General features: G+C 36.5%; 1 protein-coding gene across 1 annotated transcript in view; it reads left to right on the plus strand.

Annotated features, from left to right (window-relative positions):
- Positions 1–7,853, plus strand: part of LOC125657561 (uncharacterized) — a 17,256-nt gene extending 9,403 nt beyond the window's left edge. Inside the window, exons 3-4 of the mRNA XM_048888221.2 lie at positions 5,831–5,973; positions 7,172–7,853. Coding sequence (XP_048744178.2) covers positions 5,831–5,973; positions 7,172–7,834 — 806 coding nt within the window. The 3' untranslated portion in view covers positions 7,835–7,853. The remainder of the gene's footprint in view (positions 1–5,830; positions 5,974–7,171) is intronic.
- The last annotated feature ends 9,452 nt before the right edge of the window (positions 7,854–17,305 follow it).

Genomic DNA, 17,305 nt, shown 5'->3' on the forward strand with positions numbered 1-17,305 from the left:
ACTGTCACACAGTGTATTATAGATTTCATGTGACTGTCACACAGTGTATTATAGATTTCATTTGACTGTCACACAGTGTATTATAGATTTAATTTGACTGTTACACAGTGTATTATAGATTTCATTTGACTGTCACACAGTGTATTATAGATTTCATGTGACTGTCACACAGTGTATTATAGATTTAATTTGACTGTCACACAGTGTATTATAGATTTAATTTGACTGTCACACAGTGTATTATAGATTTAATTTGACTATCAGACAGTGTATTATAGAGTTCATTTGACTGTCACACAGTGTATTATATATTTCATGTGACTGTCACACAGTGTATTATAGATTTCATTTGACTGTCACACAGTGTATTATATATTTCATTTGACAGTTACACAGTGTATTATAGATTTCATTTGACTGTCACACAGTGTATTATATATTTCATGTGACTGTCACACAGTGTATTATAGAGTTCATTTGACTGTCACACAGTGTATTATAGATTTCATGTGACTGTCACACAGTGTATTATAGATTTCATGTGACTGTCACACAGTGTATTATAGATTTCATTTGACTGTCACACAGTGTAATATAAATTTCATGTGACTGTCACACAGTGTCTTATAGATTTCATTTGACTATCACACAGTGTAATATAGATTTCATGTGACTGTCACACAGTGTAATATAGATTTCATGTGACTGTCACACAGTGTATTATAGATTTCATTTGACTGTCACACAATGTATTATAGATTTCATTTGACTATCACACAGTGTGTTATAGATTTCATTTGACTATCACACAGTGTATTATAGATTTCATCTGACTAGCACAAAGTGTATTATAGATTTCATTTGACTATCAAACAGTGTATTATAGATTTTATTTGATTGGCACACAGTATAATATATATTTCATTTGACTGTTACACAGTGTATTATAGATTTCATTTGACTGTTACACAGTGTAATATAGATTTCATGTGACTGTCACACAGTGTATTATATATTTCATGTGACTGTCACACAGTGTATTATAGATTTCATTTGACTATCAAACAGTGTATTATAGATTTTATTTGATTGGCACACAGTATAATATATATTTCATTTGACTGTTACACAGTGTATTATAGATTTCATTTGACTGTTACACAGTGTAATATAGATTTCATGTGACTGTCACACAGTGTATTATATATTTCATGTGACTGTCACACAGTGTATTATATATTTCATTTGACTATCACACAGTGTATTATAGAGTTCATTTGACTGTTACACAGTGTATTATAGATTTCATTTGACTGTTACACAGTGTAATATAGATTTCATGTGACTGTCACACAGTGTATTATAGATTTCATGTGACTGGCACACAGTGTATTATATATTTCATTTGACTGTCACACAGTGTATTATAGATTTCATTTGACTATCAGACAGTGTATTATAGATTTCATCTGACTAGCACAAAGTGTATTATATATTTCATTTGACTGTCACACAGTGTAATATAGATTTCATCTGACTGTCACACAGTGTATATTTGATTTTGTCCGACTGTCATGTGTTAAAATGTACACGTATTATTCTTTAACCTTGGTCATTGTATGGCAAAGTCAACTGATGACCTTCAAGTCACCTGTGGTGAAAAGCACTGGCTTTTCATTCATGATACGTTTCACTTACAAAAAAAAAATTAAATAGATAGACGAATATTAAATAGGAAGCAAAAGCAATAATTCGACGAAAAAAAAAAAATCGATGCGCCGCCTGTTTTATTAGAAAGAGGAAGAGAAAACAGGACAACGGAGCGATAATAGTTTGAGTTACATGTAGCTGCAGAACTGAAGTTTTCCGGGGAAAAAATCTTGACAGAACGGATAAGTACAAACCGGAGAAACACAGACCGAAAAAGCATAATCCGGAAAAGCACAGGCCAGAGAAACATAGATCGGAGATTTTTTCTGGAGAGTTACAGTTCTGTAGTTAGGTTTGTGTGTACCTGTGGTATCTGGGAATATTTGGAGTCTGTGTTACAGTTTTTACCTGACAGAGATAACTTACATAAAACCTGTACTAATACTTAGTACAGAAGGTGTGGGGCCAGACTTATCCAACAGGACTACATATCTTTACCACACTCAAGGTGAAGATCGTGCGTGCATAAGTACCGATTTTATCTGATTCTAACATAAGACACCTATTACATGTATATATCATGGAACTTAAAGGACACATCGCATCCATGTTTCCAAAGTATACAAATTTATATGCACTTTGTCTTTCTTATGCTTATAGCAGTTCACTCTAATAGTTCGTTCGTCGAAATATTACGATAATTAGCCACAATACGGATTTGAATTTAAGCCCCGATTTCAAAAAGTATCGTCAATTAGGTTGATGATTACCGGTTACAGTGACGTCATATGCGACCTTCTTCGATCAACCGAATACGTTTATCTATGGTGTCCGAATAGGGTCATTTGCAAAAGCGTGACTGCACGTTAGTCACAACACGCCGTCACGCCAACAAGCAACGTGCTTTCGCGCTCTCACGCCAACAAGCAACGCACCTTCGCGCAGACAAGCAACGCGCCTTCGCGCTCTCACGCCACCAAGCAACGCGCAGACAAGTAACGCGCCTTCGCGCTCTCACGACAACAAGCAACGCGCCTTCGCGCTCTCACGACAACAAGCAACGCGCCATCGCGTAGACAAGCAACGCGCCATCGCGCTAACAAGCAACACGGCGCGAAGGTGTATTGCTTGTTGGCGTGACGGCGCGAAGGTGTTTTCGTGAGGGCGCGAAGGCGCGTTGGTTGTTGTCGTGAGAGCGCGAAGGCGCATTGCTTGTCTGCGCGAAGGCGCGTTGCTTGTTGGCGTGAGAGCGCGAAGGCGCGTTGCTTGTCTGCGCGAAGATGTGTTGCTTGTTGGCGTGACGGCGCGTTGTGACTAACGCGCAGTCATGCTTTTGCAAATGGCCCTATCCGGACACCATATTCATCTGATTCTATAATAAGACACCTACTATATAGTATTCAGCTTAACTGCCTTGAAATCTATGGCCCCCTTTTCAGTACAGGTGTTCAGGGCCTTTGTCTTTGTCATAGTTTGCAGAGTTTAGTTTACAATTGATATGTTAAGGAACGTCGTACCTTTAAAATGAACATATGCATTCTCTGTTTGTATACAATATATACATAAGGCCAATTCAACTTAATTGATAGATTATCATCCCCGCCCGCTCTCAAAAATTGGCCCGCGCCGATTTTTTTTATTTTTGCGAAACTTGCGATTTCCGGAATATTTTCATGTCCGACTCCGGTATTTACACTTCTTGTTTACATTTCCGGTATAGGAACGTGAAAAGCCACGTGAAGAAAATAGATTTATATGGTTTTTCTTAATTCCTCGCGTTCTTTCAGACATCTTGAAGATATTAGATATATTTTTGTTATATCCTTAAATTAAAGCTTAACCTGGAAAAAGTGAATGAAAATAGCATAGATTGATATCCATCTGCCATTAAATGATGCGGATCTGTTGGAAAATGAACTTGTTTGTCGGTAATATTTTTCTCTAAAAAAAAAAACAACAAACAAATCCTCCCACCCGCCCCATACTTTTTGCTGACCCTGGATGATAATCTACTAATTAAGTTGAATTGGCCTAACATAAATTAGATAATATATTAGTCTATGAATTACCGTAACGATTATATTTTTTCTCCCATGGGATTTTTGGTGGGAGTGAAAATCCCTCCAAAATCCCATGGGATTTTTTGATTTCAGGTGAAATATCTTAAAAACTACAATACTTACAAGTGTAAATGTTGGTGCATGTTTTGTGGACATAAAATCCCATGTTTTTTTGAAAAGGGTTTATTTGTATCCTTAATAAAAGGGTTGGCGAAACTCCGGACTTTTGTCGTGTCCAGAGTTAAATGTCGCACTGTTCGTTTTATTTGTATGGTCAGTTAAAACAGTTGATGAAAACAATTAAATTTTTGGGTTATGAAATCACTTTGTCAAGTCGCCAACAAACCATGATATATATATAGTGTACTGAAGTAGCATGGATAATAAGAAACAACGAAAGAACAGCGAGAGTCTATCACTTACATACAATGAATGCGCGTTTCAGTATTAGTTTCATATTTAGTTTTTTAAGAAGGATAAACCTTGAATAAAATCATTTTGAAAAGCACTCTCTAAGGACATACGCGAGGTTTCTCAATCATTTTATACATAATGTTTGTGACATTTCACGTTTTGCTGACCCATGTAGTGGTGAAGATATCGTTCATCTCTGGCACAGCTGTCAGAGATCGCGCCCACACTGACAGACTCTTGTAGGGCCGCGCCATCATACTTTGTCTCCAGGAACGCTGTAGTCAGATCAGCCTAGTCATCGGATTTTAATGGCGGACGCGAGAAACGAGTCTATTTACACCCCCCTATCTTGTTTCTAGAGGTCTGTATTAGAGTAAGCATATTGTGATAGTCCCTGGATGTGGCAAGTAAAAATATAAAGTCAGCTCTTATGTATAAAAAATTGTTTTGTGTATGGAAATTACTAAAATATTGTAGCAAAGAAGGGGAGACAATGTTTGGATCACTCATAGATCGAAACTGGGGCCTTTGCATTACTAGTTGATCTTACCACTGAGTTAACAAAAGGAATTATGGTAATATCCCTACAATATGAAATTTAAACTTTTTTCGGAAATGATACAAGACCTCTTCATAGAGAGAAGATGAAAATTTTATTTCAGAAAAAAATATCAGAAACGTCGCGTATGTCCTTAAACTTGTTGAAAACAACAAGGAGATTGTGTGACTGTGTTTCCATTACACTATCTGTAGACAAGGAGATTGTGTGACTGTGTTTCCATTACATTATCTGTAGACAAGGAGATTGTGTGACTGTGTGTCCATTACATGTATCTGTACAACTCCTCAATTTTCCTCATCACTCGTCATTTTATATCATCTGACTATACAACTCCACAATATTCAGTGCTACTCGTCAGTTTATTATCTTCTTCCTTGGAAGACGGTATTATATAGTTGAAGTATTTTACAGTCTTCGGACAATGCACTCCCTATCTTTTGTGATTAGTAGAAAATGTATGATGTGAAAATTCTAATTTATTTCATTGGTTGAAATTCTGTTCAACGCAGGGGAGATGATTTCGTGATGATATAATTTACGTACGACTTAACAATTTTGCAGGATTTTCAATCTTATAAAAGAGAGAAAAAACGAAGAGTAGAAAGAAGAAAAATTGCAAGATAATGAAACTTACATTTTAATCTTATTCATAACAACTATCAAAAACGTTTCTATAAATCAACAAATAATAGAAATGGTCTATTTTGCACGCAAAAATTAAAATTCTTCTGTGATAAAATTTGTGTAATTTTCAGCTATTTAGTGGTTTTTGTTTCTTGCTGTGTGAAAAATCAAACAAGCTGAACATCTGCTTTTCACTGTTTTTTTTTTTTTTTTTTTTTTATCTATTTATTTATTTATTTTTAGGTTGAGAAGAAACAATCCTATCTATTTTTAGTACAAATATCATGTCTACTTTAAGGTCATACTAGAAAAAATATTGTACAGTGGTTTCTAGTGGGTGTTTTTGTTTTTAAACTTGACTTTATACAAGATTTACCATTTTAGAAAAGTCTGATTATGTGGTCATTCAATAGAAACATAAATACTTAAAGCATATCATACATTTATATCAGTTTACTGTATAAAGTTGTTTCTAAAGACGGCAAGCTTTGTTAAAAAGCTATCCTTGTTTTATCTGTAGATCTTCACCATTGTCCGCACTACTCCTCCGTCTCCTCTTTCTTGAGTCACATTGGGGTTAATGTTCACACATCCGGGACATTCGGCATCAGTGACCTGGATGTGACTAATGACCCCAAAAGCTCCTCATGCACCGTGCTTAAGGTATGTGTATGTTGATTGATTTTTACATCTTTTCAGCAAACATTGAGAGAGAGAGAGAGAGAGAGAGAGAGAGAGAGAGAGAGAGAGAGAGAGAGAGAGAAGTTCAGTTAGTCTACAAATCTCAAATATTTAAATTTCATTCAAATTAAGGAAGAGAAGCAATCTTCTCAGCTGTATTAAACTCACTGCATACTTATACCGGAAGTAGAAATGTTGCAATCCTTGCTTTGTATAGTAAGCGGAAGTTTAGGTTAGACACACCTACAGATTGTGTGTGACCCGTGAGAGTGGTAGCGAAAGTTGATTAATAGATTAAGCAATATTTCGAGTCTGATACAAAGTCATTTTGACAATTAATCTAGCTCACCGTGTGTGATCTATACTAAACCGGAGCAGCTATGCAGAAGCTTACATCCATTATTTAAAAAAAAAAATCCACAGACAATTGCATCGCTCGGGTTCGAATTTACTATTAACCAAGTTCGCCGATGTATAAAAAAATAATAAACAAAACAGTACAAAATTCTATTCTAAATTCTAATATAATCATTCATAACCAATCTACATTGTAACCAAAGTTCATCCCGAAATTCCGTATACTTCCCAAGAAATGCAGAAATGAATTCGGAAAAATGTCTAAATTATATTTTGGTCGAAATCTAGCTGGGCCCTGGCTCTATAAAACTAAACAGAATGTATGAGCATTGCAACGAGCTACATGTATTAGATAGAATGTGCAGCATTACCGGTAGATATCATTTCTAAGTTGAATTTCTTATCCCAATTCATAAACTGAAGTCTGTATAATAGCCAGGGGCAGATCCAGGAATTGCGGGAGGGGGGGGGGGGGCACTTAATGAGGCAGGATGTCTGGGACCCATAACTACCGACTCCTCCATACAAGATAATTATCGACACCTCTATACAAGATTAGTACGGACACCTCCCAGGGTCAGACACAGGAATTGCGGTTAGGGGGTGCAACTTTATGAGACAGGGGGTCTTGGTCCAAAGCCCCCTGAAGCTCCTGGATTTTACAGGGCTTAAAATTGTAAAACCGTTTGCACTTTCACAACAGACGCTTCAGCAACCCCCCACCCCATCCCAAAACAAACAAGAATGACATTTTTGTAGATTTTCTGTGATCTTATCTTAATATATCTACTGTTTATCAACCATTCCTGTAATTATTTATTAGGCAAATTACGCAAAGGGAAGCCATTCACACACACATGACTTGACGCGAGGAGCCCAGTTCTTCGTCACGCCATCTGGTTATCCAAATGGAGCCACTGACGTCACATTGAGCTATGATGTGTATTTCCCGAGTTCATTTTCGTGGGTAAGAGGCGGGAAACTTCCTGGTGCGTACGGACACAGCACCCATTGCTCCGGAGGACGGGACTCAAATCACTGCATCTCTACTCGATTCATGTGGAGAGCAAATGGACTCGGAGAACTGTATCTCTATTTTCCCAAGGGATCTCAACCAAATTTCAGCACTTGGGCGAAACATCAACAAGCAGAAATCGTCACCAATGACAATTACGGGGTCTCTATTCGCTCTCCGAGGTTTGTTTTCACACACGGCAAGTGGATAAATTTAAAACAGCAAATACACCTCAACTCAGTCCATAGCAGCGGCCACGGAAATGCAGACGGTTGGATTAAAGTTTTTATGAATCACGAGTCGAGTCCCGTCATGATGATTCAAGATGCAGTTTTACGAAAATACGAAGACGTAAAGATTGATGGCATCTTCTTCTCTACTTTCTTCGGTGGCCATGACGACTCTTGGGCGTCAGCCCATACCACGTACACTTTGTACAAAAATTTCCAAATCTCAGTTGGTCATCATTAAAATTTGTTGACAACACTTACTCATGTTTCGCAATTTTGTTTTGATTGGACCAGGAACAGTGTATGGTTAAAAAATGATTCCGTTTCTCTCTAATTAAGGAAAACATGATTTTTTGGGTCTGTAGATCAAGAGATAAAAACAGAAGGATTAAAATTCAATTACAATAACAGCAAGAACTAAAGTTCTAGTATCAACTGCGTAACCTGTACTCTATCCAATGTAACATGGCTTGTGATTGGTTCCCTGTTATTACGTGTTTTGCATGAAAAGGTGAAAGTAACGAACAACGATCAATCTCATAACTCCTATAAGGCATACAAAATCAAGAGTTGGGCAAACATGGACCCCTGGGTACATCAGAAGTGGGATCAGGTGCTTAAGAGGAGAAAACATCCTCTGTCGACCGGTCACACCTGCTGTGAACCCTTTATCTTGATCAGGTAAAGGAGTTATCCGTCGTCAAAATCAGTGTGCCAAGAATGGCCTGACAATCGGTATGAAACACGTCAGACAGCATCTGACCCAATGATATGTTGTATTGGTAAACTAGATCGTTATAACGACCATAGAACTTACGAAATGCAGACTTTGGATACGCAGAATAAGTATCGAATCAGTCGAGAGACATAAACACCATATAGTCCGTTTACCTGATTAAGAAATAGGGCTCACGGTGGGTGTGACTTCTGCACCTGATCCCACATTTAGTCCAGGGGTCTGTGTGTGCCCTTCTTTATAGGAGTTATGGGATTGATCACTGTTTGTTATCTTTGGCTTTTTGTGCATGTGATATTGGAATATCTTTACATAATACATATGCTCATGATAATTAAGGTTCTTTCACTACAACGCAATAGCCACATCCCAGTCGATCCTGGACATCAGTAAAGTAAGCATACAAATTTGAACGATCATCTTAATTTTGAAACACAGTGTGTAAATTCAATGGAATGTTTATAGATATAAAAAAAATCGAAATGTTTTTTCTTTGAAATTCCACAATATTGATTTATCAACTTGCATTAAACTATAAGAAATGGAAACGGGGTTGTTGTTCATAATGCAAATCCCAAACTTTGCATCAAAATTCCCCTTCAAAAAAATATTCAAGATCGAATTAGGATACCTCGAACCCCCGGATATCTCGAAGTTTTTTCAAAGTCCCTCGGACTTCGAGATAGAGATATTTTACTGTCTATGGGAAGTTGACGATGGAGAAGCTGAAGTCGTCCCCTTTATCATAAAGTTGAGATGTTAGTTTGCTGTTAACATCCAATGTCCAATAAAATATCTAAGCATGAAGTTAATGTGGAAGACTCCGTGGTGTCTTTTATTTTGAATTCCTTGTATATATCGAATCGACATATGAATGAAAATGATAATTGTTAATAGATAAATTGTCGTTGATATATTTAAATGTCGCGTTGAAGCCCGCATTAATGTGTACTGTCCTGAAATTTCTTAGAGACAGCCATTAATGTGTACTGTCCTGAAATTTCTTAGAGACAGCCATGAATGTGTACTGTTCTGGACGTTCTGAGAGACAACCAGGAATGCTAAAATTGCCAGACAAAGATATTACAAGGTGTACACCATTAATACGATATTTCTTTGTTTCTGTGGTTTATTTCAATGATTTATTTTAGCTATTGCATACTACTGGCTGAAATTCGTGTCTCCATGCTTGTTACCACCCTAACTCAAAACACACCGAATCCATATATTACTACCCTAACTCAAAACAGACACCGAGTCCATTTCATTGTAAACGTCTCTTACTTAGTACATATGAACATGTAAAGATAACAAACAGTAATCAATCTTATAACTCCTATAAACGATACAAAATTAAGAGAAGGGCAAACCCGGACTCCTGGACACACCAGAGGTGTCATCAGGTGCCTAGGAGGAACAAGTATCCCCTGCTGATCGATCAACCGTAAGTTCTATATCTTGATCAGGTAAACGGAATACTCCGTAGTCAAAATCAGTATGTAAAGAACATGCAAGACAGCATTTGACCTCATGTTTGTAAACTAGATCGTTGTAACAACAGTCACCATAGAATTTGCAAAATTCTTACTTTTAACAAAATTATTGAAACCTCTGCAATATCAACTTATTTGTCAGTAGCCTGCCGTGATTCAAAAACTGATCATACGTAGAACATGCTTTTTTGTATTGGTATTTACTAATGCTATCATTTATTGATGTGAAATAATTAAAAGTACACATTTTTGAGATTGACAAATAAGACAGATTTAAACCTAATGCTTCTTTTAATCAATATCAAAACATATTACTTATCGCGGTTTGAACATTAAAAGCCCATTTTTGTTGAAATATCCACACATTTTTGTAACAACGAAATTGTATGAGGCGAAACCACATAATTTGATTCCAAAGAAAATGAACGAAATCAAAGACTTTATTTAAAACTATCAGTAGTAAATTCCTATATCGATATATTTACATTTGCCAATGCACTTCCTTATACAACAGTACTAATGAAATCGATGTTCAATTTCGTGTAACATGAATTTGGTCACGTGATCAGTTTGTTCTTGCGTATGAATACAATCAATGTGCACTACTTTCACCTTTATTTTACACTACTTTCACCTGGCTTCTTGCTTACGCAACAATATCAAAATAAAGGCAAAATAAAAACCACACATCAGAGCATTTATATAGAGTTTATTTTATAGACAGACAAGAATTTCATAAATTGAATAAAATTTCAGAGACACTAAACGTTTTAATACACCGTTCAGTTGTTTTGTTCTAAATACCGTCTGCAACTAAACCTGCAACTTCTGCAATATGGCGAACTTATACGGTGACTTTAATGTTGGAATTAAAGAAATGGGGGCATATTTATATTTAGTTTCTGATGATGACATACTGGCGTCTCTTGATCTCTCTTCTATGGCCACTGCTAGTGAACAAGACACTGAAACCACGATGAAGGAGCCAAAATATCTGACATGGATTGCCTTCCTATACCAGAGACACCTGTCAGTGTCAGTATGTCTGAGAACAGGCCATCAGCATCCAAGCGATTCAGATCTGTTACTGATTCTGAATTACAGCAGTTTCAGGATGTCAGATAGTCTAAGTCTACCAAGAGAAATACAAAATAGGGCATTCAACTGTTTCAGGGTAGGCCTATTTTGAAACTGATGCAAACAAACCAACCAACCCATCACAACAAAAACGAAAAACCAATGAATAATTTAAACATACTGAAAATGAAATGTGTCTGAAGTTTTAAACATGGAAACCATATGAACAATTTTATGGAAAGAAAAAATTGATAACCAAAAAACAAAAGAATTAAGTTAAAATAAAACAAAAGAAAAAGAATAAATCATGTGGATTCAAATAAAGAGTATAAACCCCTCCATGCAATCCAAACAAAATATAAGAATTTTAAAAGCTAAAAAATGTTATATAATTTTAGATTGGTACATGGAGGTTTATGGTATTGCAATGGATTTCGAAACCGTGCAAACTGATGATCTGGCCAACAAGCGAGGCTGGTTTCGAGTCTCGACAAATCATGGTCATGTCAGGGCACCGTTGTGAGTCTTCATTAAAGTCCTACAACAGAAATCTTTCATGTGAACAAAAACTCTGTCAGTTCGTGTTTATTTTCTCTTACTCACGAAAGCAACCTACCTGCATGTCATCTAAATCTGTCGCTACAGCCACGAGGCCTGGTGATGAACATGCCGTCGTTCCATTCCAAACCATGGAAAAACCTGACCAAGAGCTGAACATCAACTTGATCCATCAATCCTCCGTAAATTCACTCAGATCCTCTGAATTTATGTCCAATTCTGTGTACAACAATTGTGTTTTCAACTTCAAATAAGATAATGTTTTTCCCATCTTTGTGCTGAACGACCAAATCACAACCCGGATGTTCATTACTCCGCTCCTTGTGACTTTAATTCAGTTGACTTGACGCTTTAAATTACCTTTATTTTACACCTATTTCACCTGTTTAATCCTTCGAAATTAAATATTTGCATTTTATATTGTCTTATATCTTATTCTCAAATATTTATTTGATAAAAATCTAATGAAAATATATCTTGTGTTGTCCGATCGTTAATTTAGGTCATTTGCTACAAACGTATGGAAGCTAAAATACTCCCCCCCCCAAACCCCCCCCCCCCAAAAAAAAAACAACAACCCACCAAATCAAAATAGAAATATAGATATAAGAAATAAGATAACATTTTTCTATTGTTATTGGAATATGACATGAAATTGGTACGTGGTCAAATCTACTATAACGCCCAAACTCCCCGTCGAGGCCTCATTATGTCACCCGATCGAGCGAACTCAGGCGGAAGTTTGGTCATATCCCAATATCAAACAAAATGTATCTTATTTCTTAAATGATCTCGAGAGACTAGAGTCTCTAGGGTTCAGCTTTCTCACTACATAAAACCATCTTTCCTCAGGAAATGGGAATGCTTTTACTGATTACCACATGTCCGAAATCTTTGGTGATGATGATTGTGTGCATCTGATACAGAACTAGTTTTTCATTCAGGTATATACTAGTTATTCATGCACGGTCATTATGAAATGAACGCATTTCACAGTGATGTTTACATGTAGTCGTTTCCGTGGTACGGTGCCTTTACTTTAATTATGGATGAAACACATTCTCATTAGTTTTACGGGATTGATTTTCATGATGTAGACTAAGAGTACATTTCCTTTCATTCGAAAATACTACTGATATATTCTGGTCCGCGACCTAATTCTTAGACACGATTCTGTCTGTACCTTTGTGATTAGATACAGTCATTGAAAACATACGTGTAGCTTTCATTTCGGTATTGGGACTTAAGACCTCGAACTTCTTATTCCTTTAGATCTTTGTAATGATAGGGTCTAGCGTGTCAAACCACGTGTGCAAAGATTGTAGTATTGACAACGAGAGTTTAGATGTTTGCGATCCAGTAAATGAGAGTTTTAATGTTTCCGATCTAGTAAATGAGTTTTAATGTTTTCAATTCAGTAAATGAGAGTTTTAATGTTTACGATCCAGTAAATGAGAATGATCAATCTCATTACTTCTAAAAGCAATACAAAATAGAGAGTTTGGCAAACAAAGACCTGGATACACCAGAGGTGGGATCAGGTACCTAGGAGGAGTAAGCATCCCCTGTAGACCGGTCACATCCGATAATCCAATTTCAATTTATTTATTGACATCACCATGTTGGCATACAGCCAGAATAACAAAATAAATGACAGATAACAAAAAGAGGAGAAGAGAAAAAATATGGCACAGTCACTGTAGCATGTAAAAACATACTCATACTGTTCTTTAGAGTCCATGAATTTGTTTTCTCTGCATAAAGCACCTTATCTAAATAAATACACAAACGTTTTGTAATATTATAATCACATGGGTTAACAATTTCTTTAATGATGTTAACACAAAACATTGTATTAGCAGAGGGACTGGTGGTAATTTTGTCTGTAATAATAATAGTAGAGGTCTCTATCATACCCCCCCCCCCCTATTTTCCTTCGTGGGTAGCATGGCATGGCCCCTATAGCTACTACTATTATTACATACAAAATTACCGGTTCCTGTTGTATTTGCGCCGCGGTGGCCGAGAGGTTAGAGTATTCGCCCCGCATGCGAAAGGCCGGGGTTCGAATCCCGGCCGCGACAGACCTCAGTCGTTAAAGCGGGTAGTGGCAGTTCCATCGCCATACCGTCTCCCTGATGAGGGAGATCCGAGGGTCGATCGACCACAGATGAACAATACCAAGCAGCTATCTTCTAAAAACTGTTCCCCCGACTATACCGTGGGGATCCGTGAGCGACCTTCTCTAGGAAGAGGAGGAGGACCCATCCACCACCTTCTGGAGTATCTAACAATCTCTGGATATTCAAGAAGACCCGACCCCGTTTCCAGGGAATCCGAGAGTAGACCACCATCGTCACCTCGCCGCAACAAACCTGGTGTAGCAGGGCCCCTACTGGGCAGTCTGCACTCTATAAATCTACACCATCGTCGTCATCGCCAAACGTTCGGCATCAGGTGTGAATGTCACGAGTCCTCAGAGATGACCTTAAAAACGGATGTCCCGTCTCACAGTAGGTGTGACACGTTGAAGAACCCACACTGCTCAATGGCCGTAACCGCATAGCATAGGCCTAAATTTGTAGCCCTTCACCGTTCTTGGTGACGTCTCCACATGAGTGAAAAATCTCTCGAGCGTGACATTAACCAAGATACAATCAATCAATCAATCTAGAATTTAGAAAACTCATATAGACATAAATATTATTTAATTCTATCTAATTTAGCATAGGACTCAAGTGTCTATGAATAATGTTAAGCATGCTCTCTCTCTCTCTCTCTCTCTCTCTCTCTCTCTCTCTCTCTGTTTATTACAATAACATGACCGAAAAATGCATGATCTATATTATATTGCTATCAATTTATATTACTCGACATTGTCATCTGCGATATTGTATTTTCAAACATCTTTAAAAAGGCAACCGGAAGCAAACAGCGAAAACTGAAATGGACAGTGGACGAGATGAAAATCCCAACAACGTCTGTAACCGAATATTTCTTCATTTGTGACGATGAGGGAAACAAATTCTAGGAGGGTATTGCGAAGCAGTGAGTTCAAAAATGTTGCTAAGTGGTTGGTATAATTCTTCTGAACTTTCTTTCATCAATTCGGATTTTAAAAAAATAGTCTGCCATTCTGAATTGCTGTAAAAGGTTTGATAAATATAATTCAATGAGTTCAATGAAATAGGATATTTTTATTCTACTGGTTACATCTAAAACGTGATTTACATGTGAAATACGTCTGACTGTACATGATAAGACTCTGTTTTGATGAGGGATGGGGGATGAGATATATATATATAACTCTCTAGAGGCCCTCTAGAATATCATCAATGCATGATTATTCATCATGATGTGGAAAATGTTTTCGATAAATATCTGCTATTCTTTCATTTATCCCGTTATTTCTACTTTTTTTCTCAATCTGATTAAAACCATATCTTTGATATGCTCTATTATACTGATGGCGCTAACTATACGATAGGAACCGGTAATCTTGTATGCAATAATAATGGTAGCTATCGGTGCCCATACCATGCCGCCCACGGCTAAAAATAGTGGGCGGTATGATAGAGACCCCCTACGATTATTATTACAGACAAAATTACCAGTCCCTGTGCTAATGTAGACGAAAGAAATGAAATGATCATATCAAGATCAAGAGGGATCCACGGCGAGCCTCAATCAATTTAGATCATAGTACGTAGTATTTTATTCATAAAATCATGTAAATGACAGGGGCGGATTAAAATTTGAAAAGATTCCTTGCTTCATTGTGATATTATTTGCGTAAAGTCCTTGACTACATTCTGATAATAGCTACACATGGATCACTGCTATTCAAACAATAAAATGCATTCTTTGTGGGTTTATCGGCTGATAATAGTTACAAGCATTGTAGAAAAAAAATCATAAAAATCTTTTGAATTTGACATTACTTTCATCATGCAATAAGTACTTGTTTGTTGTAAACTAGTTCGATGTAATTTCCTAAGTACCACCTGTCTGCAAGATCAATACCAAATATAGTGTCATCAAGGTCAAGGGTGCATTAGCTGTTCCATTTAACGTAACAAATGGGTCAATCATATGATATTTCAGATCTTATTCAGTCTAGTTTATATTTTTGAATAATGCATAAAAAAAATGAATAGAAACAATAACATGTCTTTCTTTGTTGTTTCATGGGTTATGTATTTTTCCTGCAATGCTAGCTACATGTACATTGTACCTTCATCACCAGTTGAAATAACAAAGAGAGCATTTTATTGTTTAAATGAAAATAATGGGCTTAATGATGGATGTTAAAAACATAATAACTCCCATCAGTGGATATAGGATAACCGTGCCTTATCCCAAAAGACATGCATTACAATATTTCAATGTAAATTATGTATACATGTCATCGATCTTGAATTATGACGGACAAAATTTAGAGTATGGAAATAGAAATCATTGACTTATTTTTCGGGGTTTTTTTTTCATGAGAAATATCGAAAATGGAAATTTTAGTGATATTTATGCCGTAGTTTTATAGCCTTGAGAAGTTCGTCTGTTAACGTCATCACGTGGCGGTTATCACGTGCCCACTCAGCTAGAGAGACATGACCAGGTCATGAAATATGAATTATATATTTTATGAGTTTATAGAAATGTTTTAATATCGTGCATATCTCAGGAGAATTCTGCCTTCAACCCAAATAAGCACTAGGATTAAGGTCCACTATGCTCTTGCACTGCAAACATGTCAATCGGAGTTGCAAAAAAATAAAACGCGTAGAATTGGGGGTGGGGCTGTCCTCCAACCCCACAACCACTGTTTTGACAACTTTTATTTTCCGTCAATTTTACCTGCGAAGTTAGTTATTTCCACTGTATAGTAAGATGCGTTAGGTGACAGGCTCGTCCACTTTTGTTGTTGTTGTTTTGAATGGTAATTTTCAATGTAAGATTGAAATGACAAATTGAACACTATACATGTAATGGTACATATAGAAGAACGCCCACCCTTCCCCTATTATAATAATACCTTATCAAAATCAGACAAATTATAGCAGCACTTCAAGATGACAGTAGATCTCTGATTAAATGGTTCTCCTCAAACAAAATCAGGCAAAGTACCCAGAAAAGTTTCAAGCTATCTCTATGACAACAAAACACAAAAGGAAACATTGTCTTTGATTTAAATGGAATAAAAAATTCTTGTGATGATGAGGTAAAACTATTGGGTATCACCATTGATTTTAAGCTTTCTTTCAACACACATATCAACAATATTTGCAAGAAAGCAGCAAGGCAATTAAATGTTCTTAAACTACGGATAGGCAAACATTTAAGCAATTATGCAATTTAACAATATATCATTCATTTTTTTATGTCCAATTTTAGTTATTGTCCACTGACAAGGCACTTCTGGACTGAGCAAAACCCCGGCAAAATTGAACACATAGAGAAAAGAGCTTTAAGATCTGTTTATGATGATTACAATAGCACGGTACATATGAAAATTTATTAAATCAATCAAAATCACCATTAGTAAAAACCAGGAGAATGTGAACAATAGCTCTGGAAACTTTTAAATATTATTCACAAAATTAGCCCAGTTTTCTTACAAGATTTAGTTGTTATAAAGAACCATTCATACAATTTTAGATACACGTATATGATAAAGCTGAAATACCCAAATCAAGGACAACCAGGCACGGGATTAAAAATTTCAGATATGGGGCAACAAAGCTATGGAACTCTCTGCCAAATAATGTCAGAAATTCCTCATCACAGTTCTCAAATTATATCCTAAATAGGTGTGGAGAAGTAAAATGTAAATGTAGCTCATGCAGACTCC

The sequence above is a fragment of the Ostrea edulis genome, chromosome 9, assembly GCF_947568905.1.
Source record: "Ostrea edulis chromosome 9, xbOstEdul1.1, whole genome shotgun sequence".
In the NCBI taxonomy this organism is placed as follows: Eukaryota; Metazoa; Mollusca; class Bivalvia; order Ostreida; family Ostreidae; genus Ostrea; species Ostrea edulis.